Below are 14,375 nucleotides of genomic sequence, written 5' to 3' on the forward strand. Positions count from 1 at the left end.
CACTGTGTAGAAGATTGTACTGGCAACAACAGACTGGTAGATCATGTGAAGGAGAGGCCTGCACACTTCAAAGGACCTCAATCTCCTCTGGAAGCAGAGGCAACTCTGGCCCTTCTTGTGCACAGCCTCTGTGTTGGTGCTCCACTCAACTCTTCATCCAAGTGCACCCTCTGGTACGTGTAAGTCCTCATCATGTCTATGTCCCCACCATCCATAGTAACAGGGAGCAAACAGTGCAGGCTTAGTCTTCCTAAAGTCCATCACCATTTCCTTTGTCCTATTGATGTTGAACTGCAGATGATTCAGCTTACACCATTTGATGAAGTCCTCCATGAGGGCCCTGGGTTCATCTTCCCAACCTCCCTTTAAGCACCCAACTATTGCTGAGTCATCAGAGAATTTCTGCAGCTGACATGACACAGTGTTGTATCTAAAGTCTGAGGTATACAGGGTAAGCAGGAAGGGAGATGATACAGTCCTCTGTGGGGCCCCAGTGCTGCTTGTAGCCATGTCTGACACACAGCCCTGAAGCCGTACAAACTGTGGTTTGCCAGTCAGGTAGTCCATTATCCAGAATACAATGGAAGTGCCAGCCTGCACTGAGCAGAGCTTTTCCCTCTGCAGTGAGGATTGTGTGTTTTTGAAGCCACTTGAGAAATCAAAAAACATGATCCTCACTGAGGCAGTTCTTGAGCCTCTTGATGCATATTTTTAAGCTTTTGTATCCCTTACTTGATAGGAGGGTGGGTTTGGGAGGTGAAGCGAGGATGTCCAATTGGGAGGGGTCTTTGAGAATGTTGACTGCTATTCCAAGGCAACAAGAAGTGTAGACAGAGTACATAGAGAGGCCACTGGTTTTTGTGATGGACTGAGCTGCATCCACAACTCTCTCCACAAGCATCATAGTGTCCCAAATAAGCCAAAGGAATCCCAGCAATTTTCTTGATTCATTATTGTTCTCTAAGATTTGTCCCCAATAAATGGCTGCCCTGATTAACTGGAATCCACTATACAGTTTTTTTTAAATGAGGACTCCTCGTAGGAAGGGTCATAGAATCCTAAGAGAACTTTGTTCGTCTTGATGAAGTGCCCTGGCCTGTAATATTGACTGTTTATTCCCCTTCATAGATGCTGCCTGATTTCTGAGTTCTTCCAGTAATTGTATGTGTTGTGATTGACCACTCTTATTTACACTTTCATGCTGTTCTTTGGAATATGTTTATATGTGCACCATGCATCTTCTGTTTACTCAAGTGATGAACCTAGTCCCTATTTACTCTGTGAACTTCTATACTAGAATTTAGAACTCTCACTGTCACGTTGTAAATACTTTTGTTAGGAGATCTGGAAGAATTTCAGCTTTCTAATACAATATTTTAATAGCCCATGTATTAAATAAGGACAGGGATTTTCTACAAAGTGCTGCAGAGCAATTCTGTGAATGTTTCAAGCATATTTTTTTCAACTTCTGTATTGTTCGCCTACTTTGAACACTTTACTTTCCAGAAGCCTCAAATTTTAGATAACTTTTTATCCTACTTTCTTGGTAAAGGGAGATTAAGACAGATCACCTTTATTTGTCACATGTGCATCAAAACATACAGTGAAATGCACTATTTGTGTCAATGACGAACAGTCCGAGGATAGTGTTGGGGCAGACTGCACCAACGCAGCATGCCCACAATTTACTAACCCTAACCTGTAAGCGTCAGTACTCTCAGAAGCAGAAGCTGAGATACAACACTGTCAACGAACATACAAAATAATCCACCTTTCAGTAAGATCATTTACAAACTCCTCTTGCAAAACAAAACATGACAAAAATGACCAAGTAAAAGTATCTCATGGTATTTTGTGTCTGCATGATGTTTTGCAGTCATTGGTAAATCCTCGAAGAGTTGGGATGGGTTCTATCTCAACAGATCACTTAATTTCTCAAGTTTAAGCCAGAAAAAGCTGCAAATAGGAGGGTGAGGAGAAGGACCGGGTCACTTGTAGCAGCTTGTATATCTCTGTTCTTTGCCTTCTGTGGATATCACTGACCTCAGATTATTACATTCTTTATGAATAATAGGGTATGGGGACTTGTCTGGTTTAAAACTTAACCACATGAAGCAGAACTCTCATTTCTGATTTCAAATGGTGCTTCATAAATTGACCCTTGCAAATAGAACATAGACATCTGGAGCACATTATAAATCCTTCAGCTGACAATGTTGTACCGGCCATGTAACCTACTCTAGAAACTGCCTAGAGTATCCCTACCACATAACCCTCTATTTTTAAAAACATCTCTTAAAAAGACCCTGTTGTATCCCTATTGTATCATGCGTTCCATGTTCCCACCACTCCGTGTGAAAATCTTACCCCTGACATCCCCTCGATACCTACTTCCAAGCACCTTAAAAATATGCCTCCTCGTGTTAGCCATTTCAGCCCTGGGAAAAAGCCTCTGGTATCCACATGATCAATGCCTCTCATCATGTTGTACATCTTTATCAGGTCACCTCTCATCCTCCTCAAATATGATTATTTTATACCAACTAGGAAACAAGTGTCCAGCAATGTGTACCTCATTGGACTAATACTTTTTTAAATATCTGATCCAAAGGACACTTGTCCAAAATTATTTAAACTTGCATAAATGGCATTTGAAGTGATCTATCTACTGTCCTTATTATTTGGAAGATTAGACGGAATAGAGGGCTGGTAACCTTTAAGTCCACGTTTTCCTAGGTTTCTGCCTAAAATCGACTTTTTAAAAAACTGGAGCCAAAAAGCAGTCAGCATTGCTGGTTTGATAAATCCACTAATTAATGGGGTGGAGGAGAAGGAGGAGGAAGGAGGCGTGTTATTGATTGACAGGAAAGGGGAACCGCTCCTTGAGATCCGTGTAACGTTCTGAAGTCTGAGGAATTGGCAGACGAGGAGTTAATGAGTAAGAAGCATCGGGAAAAGGGTGCAGAGGGGTTGAAGCGGTTTGGGTGAATTGGGATTGGGAATTTCTCTGCGTGGAGACGCTGGTTAATTTCCCACTTCCCAATGCGCTGATTCGCTGGCCACCTTGGGTGGTCAGTGTCAACTCCAGTTGGCTTGGTTTGACACAAAATCTAGATCCGAGGAGGTTTGACACAAAATCTAGATCCGAGGAGTTTTGACACGCACAGCAGAACATCAACGTGGGGACACCGAGGGAATCTGGGGCAGAACTGGCTTGGAGTGACAGGAGTTAAATCCTGGCGATTAGCTCCATTTCTTTGAACAGGGATGAGTACTGATGCCTCTTCCTTTCTCCCTCAGAGCCCGGGAGTGGGGTCACCCGCCCGAAGACAGAGCAAAGAAAGTCACATCACGGTAAGTACCCCGAGTAGGGACCGCCACTTTAAAGGCGCCAGCGGTACATTGAGCCTCCGCTTTAACAGCATGCACACGCTTCTCAAAGGAGGAAATCCACCCGGGCTTGTAAGTAAAATAACCTCAGCAGTTTGTTGTTGCTATGGCAATGGAGCTGGAACGAGTTTGATGTGCGGAGGCTCAAAATTATTAACAAATGCTGGGAAGAATAGCTTCCATTTCCAGTGTTATCAAGAGGCCAATAATTTATGTTGGAACTCAAAGTCTCTAAACAGCCTAATAATTACGATGCATGTTTTGAAGAAATATGTGCATTGAAAGAGTGCAGTCGGCGTACTGCAGTCTATGATCTGCGGCCGCTGTGTTTGTTCTATTTCTAGCGCGTTAACCATATGTTTTCCAAGCTGTCTTTGAATTTTTGTTTCTGCTATTTTGCGCCAGGTTTGTGCCCATATGAGTGCATGTTAAGTGGAGGGTCGCTTGCAGATTGTGACAAGGTTGTGGCAAAAAAAGTACAGCGAGTATGCAGCGCTCATTTACAAATTTGTTACTTTTAGATCTTTATTCAACTCCGAGAACGGCTCTGTTGGGTAAACCTTTGCAAAATCTTAAGCTGGGGGGAGTGGGTTCAAGCGCCGCAGTTCAAAGCACTGTCCTGCAGATAGCCACATTCAAAAGCTTTTTAATCTACAGAGTTCCCAACTTCCAAGAAAATACTGTACTGGAAAATTCTAACTCCTTTTCAATTCCTTTTCTTTTTATATATTATCCATCACAACTTTGTGCTGAAACCTTTAGTGCAGATTAAGTTACCCACAGAGTGGTCACTAATAAGTATTGGAAATACACAGACAAGTCATGCACAGAAAGATTCAGCAAACAATAATTGGTCTCAGTGATAGTGGACAACAAGGCATCAAACCCTTTGTTCAGAACAAACATCCTTTGTGTCCACCTGAGAGGGCAGAAAGACCCTACTCTTCAGCTCTTCCTTAAGTGATGTAATTTGTGTTCTGCAGGATACATTTTCAATTGAAACAAAATTTTAAGTGCGTGATTTTCTGGAAGTTCCAGTTTTCCTGCCAGGTGCTCCACAGGACTCGTGTAGATGCATAGAGTATTGCACAATTCATGCCGTGGTATCACTTCTGTCATTTTCACATGGATGCCTTCTGAAAGGTGCACTCTACTGCCACAGAAACAAACATTAGATGTGTAGGAGACCACCTTCATCATACAGAGAGCTGATATACAGGTCATCACTCTGGGGCCCATTACTTGGAATCTGCTTCACATGGACCCTCTAGCTGACCTAACTGCACCTTCTAATGGCACTGTTGCACTGGATCTTTGGATCTATACAACAGACACAGCAGGCTGTTTTGCAAGGCAATCCATTTTTTACAGATTGCATATTTATATGTGGTGGAATTTTATAACTATGTAGATCTCTGTTTTTGTCAATATGCACAATTTTTAGACAGGAAGATTTTTTATGTCAAGTTCAGGATGTATTTTTCACAACTCTTCACAACTTCAGCCCAATGGAATTCAAAAAGGGATAACTTAAAAAGTCAAAAATGAGAACAAATAACATTGAGTTAACTTGATTAGATGGTCACAAAATGCTAGCTGAGCTCACCAGGTCAGGCAGAATCTATGGAAAAAAGTAAACAGTTGATGTTTTGGGCTGAGACCCTTCATCATGACTAATTTCTTCAGCATTTTGTGTGTGTTGCTTTGGATTTTCAGCATCTGCAGATCATCTCGTGATTGTTGATTAGACACTTCTCTTTGAACAAATACCTTAAATATTCCAATGCACAGTTCAGAGAAAGGTGACTGCAAGATTGTAGAAAAAGGCAACCATGAATTACCTAGATGAAGGCTCACTGCAGTGCTGCAGTACTGAGTAAATTATTTTCCACAAGAACATCCCATTAGTCACACTTGATCCACATTAAAGTCTTGGTGAAAGTACAAGTGTTAATTTTCCATTTAATGGCATAGCTAGTTTACTTTAGGCTTTACTCACAAGTTAATTCTTCCAAAGAAATTCATGGTCATTATTCACTGAAGTTTATGTTGCATGAACCCAGCCATAAGTGTGTGTTGAGAGGAGGAACTTGCAGTGTTATTGTCCTAGTTATATGTTAGATCTTGCTGTTCATCAATTGTTGAAAACAATTGAACAGCAAAATCCTGCATCACTCACAGGTTCAATTGTCAATTAAAAATATCTTTCTTTATAGAATATTTTGCCATACCCTATTCAGAGACTTGAAAGAATTATCTTCACTGAGATATTGGGGAATGGTGATGCTTTCCTAATGAGATGTGAGACAGAAATCAAGACAGCTTCTTGTAGATGGCTGGGAGAGATCCCATTCCACTGTTTATAGAAGAGCAGTAGATCATTGCTGCTTAATGGATTTTGCTGTGCTTAAACTTCTGTCATATATTTTACTATACAAAAGTAACTGCACTTCAAAATGATCCCAGTAGAAGCACATTCAGAGATGCTGTGACCCTTGAAGTTGCCTTAATGAACACATTGGAATTGCCAAAATGTAACTTCTCAGTGTCAGTTTGAATGGAGAAGCACGGCTGTGAAGATTTTCCCTGTTTGCTAATGTGTTGAGTTTTGTGTCCAGTAATTTAATTTAGAGATGACACGTGTCCTTATTCTCTTGTACAGCAGACAAGACTCTGGCAAGATGCCAGTTGCCCATTAAAGCATCTGAAAGAGCCCAAGCATTCACCCAAAATAACCATTATGTTGTAATTATGGAGTAGTCAATTTTTTTTACCACATACATGATTAATAATATACGACTAGCAGTGAGTTAAACAATTCTTCTGCTGCCATAACTCTCATGAGTACTGCTTAGGCTGAACTGTGAAGTAAATGTTAGGATTGCTCCAGTAAGATTTCTACCTCTGCTACAATATTAGAATGGGTACAGTGGCAGAGTTAATATATTCTCCCTCCTCCATCTCAATCCTCCTGCCGCATTTGATGCTGTTTAGTACATGTTCACCTACAACACATCTTCAACAATTGTCTGGCTTGTTCCCCCAGCCCAGTCATCTTTGTCCATTAGCAACAATTGCATCCCCAGCTATCTTTGCATGCTGTTGTCTCTGGTGCCTCCAAGAATCCCTTTGTATTCCTTTCCTATGCTCTGACTATAACATCCACATATAAGTCAGTGTCAGTTTCCAAGGGGACACAGGCATCGTAGCTCCACTGTCCCTGATAACTGTTCAGGGCTTGAAGCTGAAATGGCTTTTGCAGCACTCAGTGTCTGCCATCACCCAGATTCCCTACTTCTACCTCTATTATACTGCCTGCAGCACATGTAATGTTTCCAGTTAAATGAAAAGTTAACTCTCCTCTCACAGAATAATCTGCGGAATACTTGTAGCAGTTTGTTTTAAAATTGGATTTCCGGCATCTGCAGTACTCTCTCTTTCACTCTGAATAGAAAATTTCAGATGAGGAAGTGGAGTAGTGTTTAGGACTGAGCCATGATATCATTGCTTACACACTTCAAATGTAGGTAGATAAACCCTAACATTCCATGACAATTTTGTACCCATGTTCGAACAGCAAAGTTCTAGACACTGGCATTACTTTGACTCTACACACAATTATTCATATTTCAAACTTAACGGAGAATTTAATGCATCTTTGTGTGATCCAGAATAATTTGTTCTGTCACGGAAACCAACACACCATTGTTTTGGAGATTTCCCTAGTTTATCTGATAGGTTCCTGCTTCCACACTAATAACTTTGTCTGTGAAATTAGAATTTAGAACTGAGCAGATGATTCAGCTTTTTTGAATCTGTTCGGTATTCTTTTGTGTAACAAAAGAAAAAGATCTGAATCTGGCTTGGATTTTACAAGTGTGTTTCATCTAGCTGAACCTTATTGAATTATTTTAAATAGTACCTGAAAGCAAAAGGAAGGATAATGTAGTAGATGCAATACATTTGGATTTTCAAGACTGTATTTATGCTGTAGTAAGATAACGTACAGCATAAATATCGAAAAATAGTATTGAACCAAGAGAATATTGAATGACAAGTTTTCTGTAACACACAGAGCACAAGGTGAAAGGATTAGAGGTCATTTCTCAGATTTATCAAAAGCTGGGAAATTGTGTCCTACAAGAATTTGTGGCATTTCCATGTTCTTCCTGTGACTACATGGGTTTTCTCTGTGTGATCCAGTTTCCTCCTATGTTGTAAAGATGTGTAAGTTAGTAGGTTAATTTGCCACTGCAGATTCTGGTAAAGGTGGTGTTGGATTAGAGCATAGAATTATTCATTTTCTTGTTAAATTCTCCTACTGCATGATCAACATATGCATGCAATTGTTCCGTAAATTTTTCAGTAATTACAGTACAGCTGCTTCTGAATTTTTCCAGAAATTTAGTTTTCAGTAGCAGCTGTCACGTTACCTGCACTCAATGTCAGTGAGACCAAGGAATTGATTGTGGACTTCAAGAAGAGAAAATTGGGGGAGCACAAACCAGTTATCATCATTGGATCAGCAGTGGAAAGGGAGAGCAGTTTATATAATTCATGTGTGTCAACATCCTTGAAAATCAATCTTGGACCCAACATGTCGGTGCGGTTACAGGGAAGACTCAACAGGACCTACGTTTCATTAGAAGTTTGAGGAGACTCGGTATGAGACCAAAATAATTTTTACAGATAAACTGTGGATAGCATTTTAACTGGTTGCATCACCATTTGGTATGGAGGAGGCGACTGCACAGGATCAGAAAATGCTGCAGGAAGTGGTGGTGATCTCAGTCAGCCTCATCATGGGCACCAGCCTGTGCGGCATCAAGGATATCTTCAAAAGGTGATGCCTCAGGAAAGCGGCATCCATTATTATGGACCCCAATCACCCAGGACATGTCTTCTTCTCATAGCTACCATCCAGGAGCAGGTACAGCAACTTGAAGACACACTTGACATTTCAGGAGCAGCTTCTCCTACGCCATCAGATTTCTGAGTGGACAAGAATCCATGTATGCTACCTGAATTCTTATTCTTTAATTTTTGCTCTCTTTTTCTACTACCCATTTAATTTAATGTTCAGCTATATTTCTTACTGTAATTTATAGTTTTTATTATGTATTGCAATGGACTGATGCTGGAAAACAACACACTTTACAACATATGCTGTAATATTAAATATGATTCTGATTGTGATTCTGAGACTAATTCTGATATTAACCTGGCTATTTTATAGGCTAGTTGTTATCAATGGCATTTTTATTATCTCTAGTTTCAGTACGAGATGACAATGACTGCTTTTCCCTTTGTCTTTTCTTTGATCTTTCAGCTTGATTTTCTTTGTTCTTGTAGCATTTAATAAAATTGCTAGCGACAAGTTTTATGCCTCATTTTTGACTTCCGAAGAACTTTCGGATTGCTAAAATATCAGGATCCAACAGCTGGTGATGAATCTGGGGGAGGTGGGGGGGGGGGAGGAGGTAGTAAGTTAGAACAAAGGGAGAATAAAAATGGTATTTATCTAGATCAGGGGGTTCCCAACCTGATCAACATGGACACCTTACTTAATAGTATTGGTCCATGGCATAAAAAAGGTAGGCAATCCCTGGTCTAGATGAAAGCTGATGGTCAGGTTTGCACTAAAGAGCCTATTTCTGTGTTGTATAACTAACTCTATAATGCTAAGATTGATGATAGGGTGATAGTTGTGCATTGTTTGTGCTTGGGAATTAGAAGTATATTTTCAGATTTTGCACATGTTAAGATGATGTGTAATTCATGTAGAGGAGAATGCTACAAATAGGAAAATATTAATAAATGAGGATAATGGGTACATAATTGGCTGATGATCTGCAATATGAACTACTGCAAAGTGTTGCATTTGGTAGGAAGAATAATGTAATATTCTTGTAAGTTATTTCAATAGGGTAAAATCTCAGAGGGAGCTGGGCAATTAGAGGCACAAAGCAATGATACAGATTAATGAACTCATTAAAAAGAATGGAAAGCATTCTGGATAGCTTTTGGAGTAAGATGATTGGCAGATGAAGAAGTAAACCTAAATCTTTATAGAAATTATACAAGGCCTCACTGAATTCTGTAAGTAATTGTATCCTCAAAGTCATATGTTGAGAAGATGCTATCGGACAGGCTGCAGAACTAAGCTAAGTTCTCTCATCAAAATTGAATAGGCTAGACTTCTTTCTAAAAAGGCGGTGAGCTGTGTTCTCTAAGATTGAGGGAAATGACAAGATGGAACCGGAATAGATCATTTTACCAAGGGTTATATATACAAGGTAAATCTGAGAATGACCCCATTTCGGAGAAGAGGAAGGGATCATCATCGATTCATTAAAGAGCAAGCTCAATAAACACACAAGAAAGGAGTAGAAAGAAATACTGAAGGGTTGAAATGTAAAGGAATAAGAGAGTATTATAGAGTGCAAACACACTGACATGAACTGTAAGGACTGCTTGCTTTTGTGCTTTACAACTAAATTGGTGACATTTGTTTCTGAGTAAATCAGTACCAGCCCAGATGGTAGAGTTACAAACTAAACCATCAGGAGTGGATGCACTTTCAGAAGTCTCACAGGCAGTACTTGTATTGTATGTAATAATTACATGTGTCACAGTAGCCCTAAATCATCGGGCAAAGCTCAAGTAGTCTGTCAGCGCTCTTTGAATGCTGAGATGCTGGCTGTGCTGTGATTTATTCCCACCTTATTCAGTGTAGTGCAAACAGTAAAATTATTTTCTCACCACCTTAATGAAAAGTGACATTCAATGGAATGAAGGTTTTTGAAAGAATGTTTTTTCTCAGGGGGCAGGCTCCTGCGGTTAGACAAGTTATTTGACGGCAGTGAGATAGATTTTTATATGATATAAAATGCCCTGTTCCAATTGAACACACAGCTCTCACGTACATGTTACTTTTATTTATTGCTTCAAAGGCACTGGCTTCATTCCCATTGTTGTAGAAACAGGCCACATTATATAGTGGATTGGTTGAGCAGTTTCTATGTTCAAATGCAAAAGGTGGCTTTTGATGACCTTCACTCTGTTAGAAGACAATGGGGGTAGGTCCATCCTGGTTGTGAGTGAAAATGTATGGGTCTGAGTGGCTTGGTGTACTACCCACTAAAACACTCTTTCCCACTCCCCTGGGCAGATACTCCGGATTTCTGTTGTCATTGGACTGAGAGAGAAACCTGCTGCTGTGCAATGCTTCCACTAAGCAGCACAAGGGCTCCCGTTGCTGGTTACCTTTGATGTTAGCTGTAATGACAACAGCTACCTGGCAGTGTTTCCGTGAATCAGTGGGGACCTCTACAAATGGGAATTGTCGAAGTAGAGCACAATGTGCGATGGCTCAGCAGATGGAGCTTAATACAGTAATAGTAACATTAGTCATTTGTGCTTTAGATGTCGTGCTCCATTTCAGTAGAAGGAAACTCTAGGTTGCCATGATAACAGATATTCTAGGTGGCACAGCCAGTGCTATGTGTTAATGATAACTTCAGAATTCACATTTGATGTTGACCGAGCTGTGATGTTTTGTCAGCTAAAACGGGAAATTCAGCCTCATTACCTTTGCACTTGACTCGTGTAAGACAAGAGTCCAGCAGACTGAATTGTTTTTGTGGTTCGAGCATTGAAGGCCATTTATCATCACCTCTGTTCTGTTTGACTGCAGCACCAAATTGTTTCATACCCGGATGCAGTGGAACCTGGCAGGACCCCGAGTCCTTGCCCGTGTCTTGTTGAATAGATTTTCTCCTCCTGGCTGCTCTGTATCACATTGACGTGCTGTCCCGGTGACCGTTTCTAATAAAGCAGGAGAACACAGGAATGCTGGGAGAACTCAGCCAATCAGGTAGCATGTGGATGGAGAAATGGGAACTTTCCTCAGAGCTGCGGGAAGGGTAGAGGAGTTTCAGTTTTCAAAGCAGAGGAGTCAGTTGTAAGGCAAGGGACTAATATGGAGCCAAGACTACATGGAAATGGGTTGAGACAGATCTGACGATAGGCATGTAAGTAGTTTGTTTAGTGAGGTATTTTTTTAAAAAAACAAGGTAAGAAAGGGGCATAAACATTAAAATGGGAAATGAAAGAGTTCATTCCAGAAGATTGCAAGGGTTTAGATGTTTGTTTTCATGTATATTAGACCTCACTGTAGTTTGCAGACAAACAAGTTAGAATGAGACTGGACTTCAGATTTAAAATTTTTATTTTCTACCAGTCTTATCCACATGTCATCTCTCCATAACAACACTGACAAACTCAATCTCAAAGCTGCCATAACAAATTGTTCCCCTTTATTCTTCACAACATTCATTGCTGCAACAAGCGTCTTTTTTGATGAGTTCAGTTTCCCCCACTATTCTGAGGGCACAGGTCTCAACAGTGTTTTATGAGTAATTTCATTACATAGCCAATGAATTTGCTTTATTAAATGGAAATGCGAAGTATTTCTGACAGTGCTGGCAGCATTTGTTAGGAAATGCAAAGGGACTTGAGAGTCCTTGTGCAGAACATCCCGAAGGTTAACTTTGAAGGTTGAGACCATGGTGAGGAAGGCAAATGCCATGTTTCATTCATTTCAAGAGGTCTAGAATACAAGAGCAGGGATGTGATGCTGAGGCTTTATAAGGCACTGCTGAGGTCTCACCTTGAGTATTGTTAACAAATTTGGGCCTTTCATCTTAGAAAAGATGTGCTGGCATTGGAGAGGGTCCAGAGGAGGTAAACAAGGATGATTTCAGAATGAAAAGGTTATTGTATTAGGAATGTTCGATGGCTCTCGGTCTGTACTCGCTGGAATTTAGAAAAATGGCGTGGGGGGGGGTGGATCTCATTGAAACCTTTCGAATGTTGAAAGGCCTAGACAGAGTAGATGTGAAAAGGATGTTTCCCGTGGTGGGGGAGTCTAGAGCAAGAGGGCACAGCCTCAGCATAGAGGGGTGTCCATTTAAAACAGAGATGTGGAGAAATTTCTTTAGCCAGAGGGTGGTGAATTTGTTTTGTTTTACCACAGGCGGCTGTGGAGGCCAGGTCGTTGGGTGTATTTAAAGCAGAGATTGATAGGTTCTTGATTGGATGTGGCATCAAAGGTTAGGGGGCAAAGGCTGGGAGTGGGCTGGTTGGGGGGGAAGGGATCAGCCATGATTGAATGGTGGAGCAGACAATGGGCCAGATGGCCTAATTCTGCTCCTATATCTTATGGTCTGATGGAAATTCTCCTGCCATTCAACCCTTTACTGGAGAGTTAACCACACTTTTTTTGTATTCATTAGTTTGTATTAAACAAGTGATGGCAACAGGACCATGAAACATACTAATATTGCAAATATTGTAGTTTTGGTTAGGTTGAGAACTGCTTTTTCTTCCACTCTGTTCTGGTATCCTTTAGCTCCCTACACTTATGGTGCACAGTTGTCAAAATATGTTTTTTCACATAGTTTTGAATGTACAATTTTGCATGTAGTAATGTTGTTTTGTTGCAAATTTATCTCTGAATAATTTCTGCCTGACACTGATAAGATGGGGGAAGGTGTCTTTTCTGAGTTGCAGCATTGACTGAGGGAGGAAGTGCCCAGAGTTAATGAGCCTGCTGCCTGCTGACTCATGCACAACAAGAGGTTCAGTCTGACTTACATGTCATTTCTTTTGATATCAACAGTTACACAAAGACCAAAGAAATTTGCAGACTAACATGCTGAACGCTCTCAAAATTCAGTGTCAACTGCTTCTGATAATTGCATATTCATTCTAGTTTTTTTTCCAAGTTTCTGTTTTTGGCATCAATTAGTTACTGATCTTCAGGGTATTTTGCCAGGTGTTTAAACTGCCCTCTTCAATGCTAATTTGCATCTTCAACAAGGAGTACTGAATGCAGTTTATTTCTAGGCTTTTTGGAATGTGGGACTTGAGAGCTATTTTAAAGGTTGGCACTTCATTAATGAATTCTGACATAATCTTAATGGCTTTAGGCGGGTGGCAGCCTTCACCACAGGGAATACTTCTCAAGACTGGGTATTTGGCACCTATCCCATTATTGTCAAAATAATGGCAAGCGCATAAATGCTGCTTTAGGACAGACTGACTTGTATTTTTAAGTTTTTTTTCCCATCCAGCCCTCCCTAGTGCCACCCTGAATGTTTTCCCCTAATTTCTTTGCTGTGCATGGGCCAACATTGAGGCCACTATGTTTGTGTTGCTGTAGGACTGAAGAATGTTGGCAAGTGGCATTTTACACAGGTGCATGTTATTGTGTTATTTTTTGACCAAGTTGCGATACAGCAAGTTTCAGGAGTCAGCATATCTATGATACTCGCAACACCACGTTTCTGAGGTGTTTAAATCAAGATTAGTTGGTGCTCTGCTTGAGATGTTCATTTGTGCAGCAACTTCTTTGCATTACAGTTTGAACCAATTTAAAAACGTGTCCAGCATTTATTGTATGTGCATGTAATACTGAAATCCTGAGGATAACGTGCATTTTTCTGAAACTTGGCATTGTTTTTCTGTCTGTAGGGAATGCTAATCTATTCTAAAGCTTTTCCATATTGGTAATTGAACTGTGCATGATATGGGGTTAAACACTTATTCCAAGAGGCATTTGTATTTAGTACTTGAAATTTAATTTTTTGTTCATTCGCATCCCATCTGTGTACATAATATAGCTTGAGTGACTGTGCCTTGCCTCTACCATAGCATTCCTTATCTTTACCATTTTTACAGTGAAGTTGGGGCTTCATTTGACTTAATAATGAGGTAGTATCCAAAAAGCGAAAAGGAGTTCTGTCATAAATTTGACTGGTATCAACCATAATTTGCTTTCTGCAAGTTCCTTTGCAAATTTAGCAGGAGATTCTGTGAAATAGAATTCAGGACACTATTCTTCCATTTTGCTACTATGTCAACAAGCGCACTGCTAGGGGTGGTTGTGGTGTCAAATATGGTAGAGGTGTTAAAGGTGCTCT

The 14,375-nt window shown here is 40.4% G+C and overlaps 1 protein-coding gene and 1 long non-coding RNA gene across 3 annotated transcripts in view; one reads left to right on the forward strand and one right to left on the reverse strand.

Moving 5' to 3' along the window:
- Positions 1-14,375, forward strand: part of gas7b (growth arrest-specific 7b) — a 501,012-nt gene that overhangs the window by 339,698 nt on the left and 146,939 nt on the right. For both annotated transcript variants that reach the window (XM_059948836.1, XM_059948837.1), the window contains exon 5: positions 3,301-3,354. In XM_059948836.1, coding sequence (XP_059804819.1) covers positions 3,301-3,354 — 54 coding nt within the window. The remainder of the gene's footprint in view (positions 1-3,300; positions 3,355-14,375) is intronic.
- LOC132380173 (uncharacterized) overlaps positions 1-14,375 on the reverse strand; it is a 74,686-nt gene that overhangs the window by 1,883 nt on the left and 58,428 nt on the right. The gene's annotated exons all lie outside the window — the stretch shown is intronic.

This window comes from Hypanus sabinus, chromosome 23 (assembly GCF_030144855.1).
Source record: "Hypanus sabinus isolate sHypSab1 chromosome 23, sHypSab1.hap1, whole genome shotgun sequence".
NCBI lineage: Eukaryota > Metazoa > Chordata > Chondrichthyes > Myliobatiformes > Dasyatidae > Hypanus > Hypanus sabinus.